At 61.2% G+C, this 12,779-nt stretch overlaps 1 protein-coding gene across 1 annotated transcript; it reads left to right on the forward strand.

Moving 5' to 3' along the window:
• The first annotated feature begins 789 nt into the window (after nucleotides 1–789).
• Nucleotides 790–11,651, forward strand: GATA2 (GATA binding protein 2). The gene is made up of 6 exons (XM_079933166.1): nucleotides 790–955; nucleotides 1,619–1,895; nucleotides 2,312–2,953; nucleotides 4,617–4,762; nucleotides 6,569–6,694; nucleotides 7,125–11,651. The coding sequence occupies exons 2-6, from the start codon at nucleotides 1,667–1,669 to the stop codon at nucleotides 7,422–7,424; spliced, it is 1,443 nt and encodes a 480-aa protein (XP_079789292.1). The 5' UTR covers nucleotides 790–955; nucleotides 1,619–1,666; the 3' UTR covers nucleotides 7,425–11,651.
• The last annotated feature ends 1,128 nt before the right edge of the window (nucleotides 11,652–12,779 follow it).

Below are 12,779 nucleotides of genomic sequence, written 5' to 3' on the forward strand. Positions count from 1 at the left end.
CTCCTTCGAGCCGGCGCCGGCGCCAGTCCGGGTCTGCACGGCCTCGCCCCAGGCAGTTCGGCCCGTTGGTCTGCGAAGGCCACGCCCGGGAAGGGGACGCCCCCTCCCCCTCTCCGGAGCCGCCAGCCAGGCCACCTCCACCAGGTCAGGCCGTCCTAAGCGGCCTCTTGTCCGAGGCCCAGGTGCCCACGGGGGCCCTGTAGTTCCTGCCCCTCACCGATCCTGCTGTCCCGCAGCAGTCCTCCCACCCCACCCCCCACCCCCCGCTTAGCCAGAGCCCCAATTGGGGCAGGGAACGGTGTCGGTAGGTAGTTGGACTCCCATGGCCACGTTCAGTGGTAAAGGAGGTGGGATCCGAGAGAGTGGTAGGGCTGGGGTCCCGGGGAGAGGACACGCAAACACCCAGAGGGTGCGCGGCCCAGGCTCCCGGGGAGGGGGCCCAGTTGGAGGTTAGTTACTGGGAAGAGGGCCCGGAGGTTAGGGGAACCAAGAGTGTCCGCAAGAGGGGGCGCACAGTCGGCCTGCGGGGTGCGGGTCCTGGGGTGAACGTCGGCAGCAGGGGCCGCCGGGAGGGCGCGGGGAGGAGGCGGGCAGGCGCAGGGGGGCAGGCCCGCGGGTCCGTCCGGGAGTCCAGGGGACCGGGAGTTGCGGGCGCAGCCAATGGGGGGCGGAGGCTGGGCGGCGCGCGGCGCTGATTGGCTGGCGCGGGCTTCTTAGGCGTGCGCGGCCCCCGCTTCATGTCTGTGCAGGAGTCGCGAGCTGGCGCCAGGGCGGCCGGAGGATGCCGAGGGGCCGGAGCCGGGCGGGCCGGAGGCCGAGGCGCGCGCTGACCCCCGCTCCCACCCCGTGAGCCCCGCCATCCGCCCGACGCGCCGTCCCTGAGCCCGCCGCCCCCCGGGCTCCCGCCCGTGCTGCCCGCTCCGAGGCCGCGCCCCCCTCCCGCGGCGCTGCGTGTGTAAGTTTGGGCTTCGAGAGCGGGCCGGGGGCCTGGGGCGCGCCGGGCTCTGAGAGGTCACTGCGGGGGCCTGGGCCCTGCGGGCCAGGCTGCGGGTGACTGCTTTGGTGTGCCTCGGTGAGAGGTCCTGCTCGTGTCGCCGGGGAGTGCGCGCGGGGTGTGGGGGTGGGCTGGCTCTGGGCTCGTGGGGCAGCGTGTGTGTTTGGGGAGGCGAGGTCAGTCCGTGTCAGCGCCAACTGTAGTTCTGTGCGTGTCGCTAGCATCGTGTGCCGCCGTGGGTGCTCGGGCGCCTGTCTTCAACTTCCAGTCGATGTTTATGTGTTTGTGTACAGGGCTGGTGCGAGGGTGGGGGGGGGGCGGTGAGCGTCTGGCTGAAGTGCGACTCTGCGCGTTTGTTGGGGCCGCTGGTGTCGGTGCTTGGCCCCGCGTGTGACCCCGTGCGCACAGGTGCGTGGCTCCGGGACCCGGGTCACCGTGGGAGCGTGCGTGGCTGAGCCGGCTCCCCCACTCTCCTTTCGTTTTGAGCTTTGGGCTTTCCTCCCAGCCGGGACCGGTCTGCGGCTGAACTCGGCTGGGGCGCAGCGGCGCGCGGGACACCGTGTGGCGGGGCTTTGGGGGTGTCGGGCCGTGGTGGCGCCCCTCACGCCCCCTTCCGTCGTGCAGGGACGCCGCCACCGCCTCCGCCCAGGTCCCGGGCCTCCGCCGCCGGCCATGGAGGCGGCTCCGGAACAGCCGCGCTGGATGGCGCACCCCGCCGTGCTGAACGCTCAGCACCCAGACCCGCACCACCCGGGCCTGGCGCACAGCTACATGGAGCCCGCGCAGCTGCTGCCTCCCGACGAGGTGGACGTCTTCTTCAACCACCTCGACTCGCAGGGCAACCCGTACTACGCCAACCCGGCCCACGCGCGGGCGCGCGTCTCCTACAGCCCCGCGCATGGTGAGCCGGGGCCCGCGGGTGACTGGGAGCCCAGACGCCGAGCGCCCGGCGCGGGAGGGGACGAGGCCCGGCTGCCTGCTTCCCGGATGTGGGATCCGCAGGAATCGGAGCAGCTGAGAAATCGGGCCGGGAAAGGAGCGGGGCAGCGGCCTCTTGGGGAGGGTCTGGGCCCCGTAGGGCTTCTGCCCGTCTCCAGCTGGCCTGTGAGGGTTTCCTCCAGGCTTGTTCGGGGGTCCTTGTGTGCCACTGGTCCTTCCCCTCCGGACGGACATTCCTGACTATTGCCGGTTGGGGTGTTACATTTCTGGTTTTCTTTGGGGAGGGGTCACTTGGTTGTGGGGAGTTGTGGCCCTGTGTGTCCGTGTCCCGGCTCGGCGCAGCCTCGTGCACCCTGACCCCTCTCCCTCCCCCCGCAGCCCGGCTGACCGGAGGCCAGATGTGCCGCCCACACTTGTTGCACAGCCCGGGGCTGCCCTGGCTGGACGGGGGCAAAGCAGCCCTCTCCGCGGCTGCAGCACATCACCACAACCCCTGGACCGTGAGCCCCTTCTCCAAGACGCCGCTGCACCCCGCGGCTGCCGGAGGCCCCGGAGGCCCCCTCTCTGTGTACCCGGGGGCAGGGGGTGGGAGCGGGGGAGGCACTGGCAGCTCTGTGGCCTCCCTCCCCCCCACTGCAGCCCACTCGGGCTCCCACCTCTTCGGCTTCCCACCCACGCCACCCAAAGAAGTGTCTCCCGACCCCAGCACCACTGGGGCTGCCTCCCCAGCCTCCTCCTCCGCAGGGGGGGCTGCGGCCCGGGGGGAGGACAAGGACGGCGTCAAATACCAGGTGTCACTGACGGAGAGCATGAAGATGGAAAGTGGCAGTCCCCTGCGCCCAGGCCTGGCTGCCATGGGCACCCAGCCTGCCACACACCACCCAATCCCGACCTACCCCTCCTATGTGCCGGCCACCGCCCACGACTACAGCAGCGGGCTCTTCCACCCCGGAGGCTTCCTGGGTGGCCCGGCCTCCAGCTTCACCCCTAAGCAGCGGAGCAAGGCGCGCTCGTGCTCAGGTAAAGGCAGGGCCAGGGACCTAGTGGACGTGGGGACGGTTTGTGCTTTGCGGGGGAGGGGGCCGTGATATGGGAGATGGGGCAGTGTCGGTGTCCTGGATCCGGGATGGGTGACGTCCCTCTCTAATGGCCCCCAGCAGACCTTTGAGACCCCAGAACGGGGGACAAGGGACCCTAGAACTTTTGCCCTTAAGTGTTCCTGGTGGCCCCAAAGTTTATTGCCCATCCCCACTCCTCACCCTCCCCTCCGAGGTTGGCCACTGCCCGACCAGAACACACAACGGGAATCCCCCCTTCCCCTCCCTGCGTCTTAAGCAAAAATTCGAGCAGCCTCATGACTTAGCATGTGAGAGAATGCAATATGCAGGTGAGAGCAGTGAGGCGGTGTATACGTGCGTGTACATGTGTTTGTGAGCGTGTGTGCGTGCTGTGGGTGCACTCAGCCCTTCCCAGAGGCTCCAGACCCTTAAGGAATCTGGATCTCCGACTTCATCAGTCCGGGTCTTGGGATTTCGATGGCTCCCAATCTTCTCGGGAGATTTCACCCCCACCCCCCAGGCAAAGTTCCCGGGACCCGATGCCGCTCCCTGCCCCCTGGCACGTCCTTCACGCTCCCTCCCTGAGGGCTGGAGTGAGGGGCAGGAGCTGTAGGTGCCTCTGCCCCTCTGCTTCGGGAACTGGCTGGGACCGGGCTGGGTTGTCCAGGAATGCGGCTGCAGAGCAGACGCCGCTGTGGCTGGTGTGGGGCTCCTGCTGTCCACACCTCCTTCCAGTCCCTTTGAGACGGGGAAGAGGAAGATTTTTAAAACTTTTGCTGCTGAGTCCAGAAACCGCCTTTTCTTGCCCGTATGGACTGACAGCTTAAACTAAATGGGGAGAAATGTCCAGGGTAACAGCAGCTGTGTGGCTCCACCCTGCCGCCGCCAGTGCCCACTCCCGTCCCACCTCGGGGCCCTGTTTTGCTCAGACCAGCTCGCTTGCCTTTAATTAGTTCTTTCTCCCAAATTTGTTTTACATTCTATCTGAATTCCAGATGGCCCTTGAACAACAACAAAACAAAATACCACCACCACCAGACCAAGGTCACTTAGCCTACTCAGCCTCAAAAAACGAAAGGGCTTATTATTTATTTCATTTTAAAGGACAGCAACTTCCACCCCGGTCCAGGGCCTCGGCGGAAGGCAGGGAGGTGGGGGATTGAGAAGGAAGTGACCGTGGACGGACGGACGGAGAACAGAAAGACGGGGCTGAGGACACAGGACAGGGAGCGGGGACGCCGCTGGGGGGAAAGGACAGGGACAGAAGAGGAGAGGGACTAGGAAGGGGGCCGAATCCTCCCGGCCCAGCCGGCTTGAGCTGGCGACTCGTGCCCCCACCCTTGCTGCCGTCGACGAAGTTTGCTGTAAATACCCTCTCCCGGGCCAAATACCCTCTCCCGGGCCGGCAGTGCTGAAGATCCCTGGGGCCCTGGCCACGCTCCTCCCTCCCGCCCCATTCCCCTGCCTTAAGCTACTCTCCGAATCCCACCTCCCACCTCCGGGGTCCCTCTTCCCACCAGGCTGGAGCTAAAAGTCCCACCCTGAAGCAGCCTGGCTGGCCCGCCGGCCCCCTCCTGTGACTTTGTCGGTTGAACAGGCTGGTGTCTCCCCCTGTCCCCTTTCAGAAGGCCGGGAGTGTGTCAACTGCGGGGCCACGGCTACCCCTCTCTGGCGGCGGGACGGCACCGGGCACTACCTGTGCAACGCCTGCGGCCTCTACCACAAGATGAACGGGCAGAACCGGCCCCTCATCAAGCCCAAACGGAGACTGGTAAGAGCAGGGCAGCCTGGGCTGGGGGCGTCGGCCTGGGCGGGAGCTGACAGTTAATGACAAAAAGAGCAAACCTTCAAATACAGGTGCTCTGGCGCCTGAACTCGTCATTAAAATCACTTGGGTGTCAGTTGGGGTTGCCCGGCTTTTAGGCGAGATTTCTTTCAGGCCAGATTTCCCCTCTGCAGCCCACCTGGTACCTTCAGGGATCCCCCAAAGTTGAGCTTCCAGGGGCCCAAGTCCGGTCCCCTGGCCTCTGTTAAACTCCTTTTAAAAATAGGGCCGTGAAGTAATTTTCCTTGTAGCCCAGGCTGCTCTCCCTGGCTTCCCCACACAGTCTCCTCACGCTTATTTAAATAAAACACACACACCAACCACCAAAAAAAACCTGCCCTTTATTATTTTTCCATGGAGTCACCTATACTGTGTATTTTCATTTGAGTGATTTTAAAAAAATGCCCTTTCGGATCTCCTGCCGGAGTTTCCTATCCGGACATCTGCAGCCCAAAGATAAGGAAACTTCGCGTATCTGTTTCCGGACTCCGCCAGTTTTCAGTCTCTCCTCGGCTCAGTCCTGCCTCTCGCTGGGCTGTTTTGAAACTTCTAATACCCTCCACTCTGCAAATAATGCGTAAAATGCTAAGAATAATAAATATATTTTTTCAGGGCGAAGTGATTTATGAGGCTTAAATCGCTTGCTGCTTCGGGGGCCCCCCTTTTTTTTTCCCCCTGGAGCGAGGGCGGGGTGAGGGCCCGGGTGGTGGAGGATGCGGGCTTGGTCCCTGAGTCAGAATTCCAGCTTCAGGCTGCTTACTCACCCTCACCCCTCCCCACCCCCGTGGCTGCAGGCCGGCCCCTCTGGACCAGGCTGGGGCCTGGGGCCACTCCCCGCCTCCCACCCCCACCCCTGCTGCCCGCGGTTCCCTGGGAAGTGCTCTTGTGGGTTTGCAGAGGGCGTTCTGCTTTCTGGGGTAAAGACTCTCTTGCCTCTTCTCTTGGGAGCCTTTAGCTCCCTTCTCCAGAAACCAGACGTTTCCAGGTCACCTCTGCCCTGCATTTCCTGAGGGGCTAGGGGGCAGTTAGAACTCCGAGGATTGGGGTATGGGGTGCTGGACACATAGACTGGTATTGTCCAATAAAAGCTGTGAAGATGGACACTTTGTACGTCTGCCCCGTCCACTGTGGTTGCCTCTAGCTCGTGTTGGGACTAGTGATCCTTTGAAATGTGGCTGGTGCAGTTGAAGCAACTGAATTAAATTCTAGTTCAGTTTAACTTAAATGGCCACAGGGCTAGTGGCTACTGCATTGGACACTGCAGCTCGACTCCCTGAGCATTTCACATCCCTGCCCTGGGCAGCTGCAGGGCCCCCTCCTCTGGCCTCAGGGGTTCAGGCACGCCCAGGATTATGGGTTTTCTGGGAGTGCGGCTCCAGACCCAGGTGCTCCAGGGGGCCCAGCTAGCCTTCTCAACCAGAAGACCCCTTCTCAGAGCCTCAGTTTCCCCATCTGTAGCGTTAGATTGTTTGGTGATGGGGGAGGTGGCTACGTGTTCCTTCCAGCTCTTGCAACCCCTTTGATTCTGAGATCAGGCTTCAGAGAGTCCTTTATTCTAAAGTTCTGTGACGGTTTAGGTCTCCGATTCTAGAATTCCACGGCTCTGAGATGCCTTGATTCCCCTGTGAGATTTGCTGCTCCTGGGCTAAGCTGGCGGGGGCCGGGGTGGCGCGAGGGTCTGGGAGAAGGTGGGGGGGGCCGTGGGAGCCCAGCCTGCTGACGCCACGCCTCCCCTCCCCCCTTCCCTTCCAGTCGGCCGCCAGGAGAGCGGGCACCTGTTGTGCAAATTGTCAGACGACAACCACCACCTTATGGCGCCGCAACGCCAACGGGGACCCTGTGTGCAACGCCTGTGGCCTCTACTACAAGCTGCACAATGTAGGTCCGCCCGCCTGGCCCGCCCCGCCTCCCGGGGGACCGCTGCGCTTCGCGCGGCAGCCTCCAGCGTGGCTTGGCTTGGGAAGCCGCCCCGAGCGCCAGAAGGGCTTCCCACGAGGGGGGCGAGCTGGCTGGCTGGGAGGATGGGAGGGGCAGGGGCCGGTGGGTCGAGGACAGCGGTATCTCGGCTTTGGGGTGGGGTTTGGGGGGCGGCGCTGGCACCTCGTGGGCCGAACGCCCTGCAGGCTGCCGGGCAGCCCCACGCAGTGAAAGGCGCCTTTCTCAAGATGGCAGCGGTGCTGGCGGGAAGACGGTGGTGGGCGGTGGGCCTTTGGAAGTGGGCCCCCTCCCCGCCCCGTGCGAGCTGGGGGTGGGCTTCTTGCTCTGGGAAGGGAGCTCCACCCCCTGAAAGCTCCGTGGTCGCCCCCAGGTGAACAGGCCGCTGACCATGAAGAAGGAAGGCATCCAGACTCGGAACCGGAAGATGTCCAACAAGTCCAAGAAGAACAAGAAGGGGGCCGAGTGCTTCGAGGAGCTGTCCAAGTGCATGCAGGAGAAGGCCTCCCCCTTCAGCGCGGCTGCCCTGGCCGGACACATGGCGCCTGTGGGCCACCTCCCGCCCTTCAGCCACTCGGGACACATCTTGCCCACCCCGACGCCCATCCACCCCTCCTCCAGCCTGTCCTTCGGCCACCCCCACCCATCCAGCATGGTGACCGCCATGGGCTAGGGACCGCCCCCCACGGACCGACAGACAGATGCCGGGGAAGGCGCTCCCGGGACGGGGGGCAGGGACCAGACCCTCGGCTGCCCGTCCCTCCCCGGAGACTGACGCTGCCCTGCCAGCCCAGCTGGAGCCCCGCGCTGCCTCACCTGTGGGCCCGTCGGCCGTCACTGTGAAGATGCTCCCTGGGCTGGGAGGCTGCCTCGGCCTCCCAGGTGGGGCCTCCACCACGGATAACTGTTTGGCGAGCAGAAAGGACAACTTTACGAAGACTGGGGGCAAGGGACCCACGCAGGAAACCGCGTCGTGGAAGGAGGAGGGAGTAGAGGCAAAAGTAATTTATTTGCTCTTGTTTCTCACGAGGACTGGGAGACTTGGGCGGTCTGAGCTGCCCCAAGTTCGCGGGGCTTCCTCGGCGCCAAGGGCCACTTGACCGTTCCCCGTGCCCGGCTCCGGGGGCAGGTCTTCGGGGACCTCGGCCTGCACCCTCTCCACTGGCTCCCTCTCTGAAAGCGCTGAACCCAGGCCGGGCGCAGAGGGCAGAGACAATCACGGGCGGTCCCGCGCAGATTCCCAGGCCGGGGCTGGGTCACAGGAAGGAAACGTTTTCTTGAGAGGGGAAGCGTCTCTCCGATTGCTCCCCTGGCCTCTGAGGCTGAGGCTGGGGTGACCCGTGCGCCCTAGACGGGTCTGAGCTACAGCCACCTCCTCTGCTCGGCGGACCCCTGTACATACATTCTCCTTCTGCTAACCCCTAAACCCCCTCCTCTCCAATTCTGAGACAAAAGAAGAAAATGTTTAAAAAAAAAAAAACAAAAAAAACCTACATAAGCTTAACTCGCCGATGAGTTAGTTGTTTTATTTTTAAACTCTTTTTGGGTCCAGTCAATTGTACGTTGCCACGAAAGCCCTTGCTATGGAAAGGAATAAAACCTACAAACCAAGGCTGTAGCTTCGCAGTTATTTTTGGAAAAGTTCTCAGATCCCACGGCCCTAGGACGGGGAGCCAGGGGCCAGGGGTGGGGCCTCGGCTGCTCGTGGCTTCCAGGGGGCTGACCTGGCAGGTGGCGAAGGCAGGAGCTGGGGGTGGGTCAGAGCCAGGACCGAGCGAGAGGCCACGACCCTGCTGGGTCCTGGGAGGTGCCAGGGTTCTGCTCTGCCTTGCTGTGGCTGTCTGGATCCTTCCCAAGGTACAGCTGTACATAACTGTGTCCGAGCTTAGATTCTGTATGCGGCAGTGGCGGGGTGCGGTGGCCAGCAAGGACCCGGCCCAGGAAGAGGGTTGTGCTGATATAGTCCAAGTGCAATATGGGGGGCACCACAGCCAGAAGTAACTTATTTTGTACTAGTATCCGCATAAGAAAAAGAATCGGCAGTATTTTCTAGTCTTATGTTTTATTTGGCCTGTTTTATTTTGGATTAGTGAACTAAGTTATTGTTAATTATGTACAACATTTATATATTGTCTGTAAAAATTGTATGCTATCTTCCTATTCCTTCAAAGTGAAAACTGTTAAGAGTAATAAAATACTTTTTGTGAATGCCTCTGGCCTGTCTTGTGGGCTCCTGGGGCTCCTGGGTCCCAGCTGCTGAGGTCATTAAGACCGAATCAGTCCTGCAGCCGGTGATTTGGATGGAAGGGCCCCTGGAACAGGAGAGGGGCCCTGTCTGGCCGGGGTCTGAGGTCCTGACCCTCCTCCCCTGAAAACTGCTCCCGTCTGAATTCTGGTCCTGGCTGGGTGGATACCGGGGAGGCTCAGGAAGGCTACGGGTTCTGCAGCCTTTAGCCCACGTTCTGACCCTTTTCCTAAGGGCTCACAGAACCCAGCAAGGACTGATCCCCCTCCCCATGCCGTCCTCTTCCTTCCACGTTCATTGACAAACCTGGTCACCAGTGTCTTTGATCACTCATGTCATTGACAGCTGTTCTCTTTAATCAGTGATACTGGTTATTGGAGACAGTCATCATGACTGATATTCCTGATCAATGACATGTCTGATCACTGGAGCCTGTGACCACAGACATCTGATTACTAACAATTGATCACCAACATGTGATCACCAATAGTTCATCGATGCCCTCTGATCAGTGATGTGTCTGATCACTGACATCCACAAGATGTGATCACCGATGTCTCCAGAGACTGACCGTGCTCACCAATAATAGGTCTGATCATGAATATCTCTTACCACCAACGTTCCACACCTCGTCACCAGTATTTCTGTCCAGTGTGTCTGGTTGCTAACATCCGATAACCGCCACGTCTGTGATCGCCGGGACCTCTCATCACCCATGTTTCCTGATGACCAGCGTGCTGATCGCCACTGCACCCTGTCTCTAACGTCCTAGGTCATCAACAAGTATGATCACCGGTGTCACTGATCACTATTTTTCTCATCAATGACAGATCTGATCACTCATATGGGATCAGCATCTCCAAGCACACAATTTCTCATCACTGATGTCTTCTTAGCAATGTCCTTGGCCACTTTTCTCCAATCACCAACATCTCTAGCCAACCATGTACGTGATGGCCAATGCCCCTGATCGTGGACTCTTACCGTCAAGTTTTCTGACTACCAGCATGGTCACCGTCACACTGGTTACTAATAACCCTGACTGCTCAGCGCTCATCATCGTGTCCTACTTCGGTGGCTGCTGGGTCTTCTCACCTTCCAAGTCCCCGACGACCAATGTCCCTTATACCCCGATCGCCAACCTCCCTGGTCGTGGGTATCACCAGTCACCTGTGTCTCTGATCACTTGATTCTCTAAGCATCAATGCCTTTGATCCCTAGAAGATCACACACCACCAAGATCTCTGGGGGGCTCATCACTGACTCTGACCACCAATATCTCCTCTACCCTTGGTTATCGAATACGTGACACCAATGCTCCCATCACATCCTCACTCCCCCCATGTTCCTGGTGTATGGTTAATGATATCGCCAACCAGAGATCACTCTGATCACCAAGATCTCTGTGCCACGTTTGAATGACACCGTCTCCCCGTGACGTGTGCCACCGTCCCTGACCCTTATTATCATAATTTCTGCTCCCTGCGTCCCTGATGGTATTTGATGGTCACTCCCCGCAGCCCTCAAGTCCCCTGTCCAGGAGGCTCCCCTTCCATCCTCCTCACCCCCAGACCATGTGCCGGCAGGGGTCACTCGGGGCCGGGGGAGAGACGGGGGAGCGATGGGGGAGCATCCCTGGGACTCTGCCTCAGGACGCCTCTGCCCCTGCTGTGCCACTGCTACCCTGCCCGTGTCCTTTCTGTGGAGAAGCAGAGCAAGCAGGAACAGCTCCGGTGTGTAGCTGGGGGGCACTGCCGGCCCATCTCAAAGCGCAGGGGCCCCGGGCCCTTTCAGGCCCCCTCAGCAGCTCCCCTTCCAGCCCTTCCCCAGCTCATGGCACCCTTGCCTCCCCTCCTGGCAGCCGTGGCCACAGCGAGGGCAGGGCTGGTCCTGCTGGCCTGCGCCCCGGCTCCTGACTGCAGGTGAGAGCGTCTATCAGATCGTGCACCCAAGTGCACACACGCGCGTGCCCGATGAACGCTGAGACGCCAGGCACTGCTCTGGGGGTGGGGACCACACGGCACACGAGACAAGCAAGAGTCTCTGCGCTCGGACAGCTTACATCCTAGGCCGTGAGCACCGCGGCAGCCCAGCGGGGCCTCTGGCAAACGGGCCTACCCGCCGGGCCCGAATCCAGAGCCCGGGCCAGAACCTGGAGTCCAGAGCTTAGAGACCCAGACAGTCTGCACCCCAGAACTCAGGAGCCAGAGGCCAAACACAGAGCACTGAGCGTCGCTCCCAAATCCAGAACCTGGGGCGAGGACTCTGAACCTGGGGCCCGGAACCTGGACCTCGGAATCCAGAGCTCAGAACAGACAGCCCAGAACCTGGGCCTTGGAGGCGGACCCGAAAGCCACAGCCTAGGGCGTGGAGCTCAGAACCCAGAACTGAGTACTGACGACGTGGACCCCCGAGTCTAGACCGTGGCTCCGGACCTCCAGCCAGAATCCAGAGCCCAGAAGGACCACACTGACAGCGGCCTCCCCTCGCGTCTCTATCACTCCCAGTCTTACTTCTTTCCTTCTGCGGGCCAGCGTTACCGGAGGAGCCCCGGCCAGGCATCGCGCAAGGTGCTCAGGTTCCGAAGAGCAGGGTGGCGACCGTCCCGTCCCTCTCCCGTCCCCGTGGTCATTCATGGGTTGGCGGTAGGTGCTTCCCAAACATCTGTTGAATGAGATCCACTCATTTATCCCACGAATGTTTACTGACCCCATTTGTGCTTGGCATTCGGGTGGGGGATGAAACATACAAAGATCCTTGCTGGGGCGCTGGTTGGGGGGGAGGCGGTGGGGGTCGGGGGGATGCCGCTGAGGAGCACGGGCGGCCTCCGGGAGCGGGGGACGCACACTGGCCCTGGAGGCCCAGGTTCAAGGCCCAGCAAGTCACTGCTGAGCAGTACAACCAGGGTCAGGGCTCCTGCAGCTTCTGTGCCCACCCCAGTGGCGATGAGTCCCGCAGCCCAGAGTCATTGTGCTGGCAACGGTTTCGATTCCGTGGCCTCAGAGCCCCCAGGTAGGGCGGGCGGGAGGCAGGCAGGCCTCTCAGGGCGATGGTGCCCTTCTGGCTCTGCGGGCGGCGCCAGGGTGCCCGGGCTGGGTTGGCCTTTGCTCCGTCTGTTTGCACCCAGTGGGGCTGGCGGCCCAGGGCCCTTCCTCCCTTCCTGCTTCCCGGGCTGCTTCTTCCCATGTTCAGTAGAAGAACCCAACCCCCTGCTGTAATTCTTACAGACCAGCTCTGTCCCCCACAAAGGCCCTCCTGCCTCCTGCTGACCCACTGCTGGGAACAGGGAAGGGAAAAAGCCTTCCAGTCCCCAAGGCCACAGAACGGACCCCACCCCAGGGGAACCGGGTTTGGGAGGAATGCCTGCATCCACCTCACCTGGGATGAAGGGAAGACGACACCACAGCGCTGTCCTGTGCTGACAGGACGGCCGGCACATCACAAGGCCACTGGGTTTGTTTTGCTTCTAGGCAAAATGACGAAACGATTCCAAACTTTATCTGGAAAAACTAACAAGACCAGCAGAACAAGTCAGAAAATTAGGGAAAATAGAGCGAGGGCCGTGTGTGTGTGTGTGTGTGTGTGTGTGTGTGTGTGTGTGTGGGTGTGTGTGGGTGTGTGTGTGTGTGTGTGTGTGTGTGTGTGTGTGTGTGTGTGTGTGTGTGACGCTTTCTAATATTAAACAAGATTCTATGATCACAATTGTTCAAACCTTGTGGTTGTGCCGTCAGAATAAGTAGATCAATGGCTCAGGCTCGGGTAAGCCCGAAAGAGCCCCTATTA

Source organism: Stenella coeruleoalba (genome assembly GCF_951394435.1).
Source record: "Stenella coeruleoalba genome assembly, chromosome: 10".
Classification (NCBI taxonomy): domain Eukaryota; kingdom Metazoa; phylum Chordata; class Mammalia; order Artiodactyla; family Delphinidae; genus Stenella; species Stenella coeruleoalba.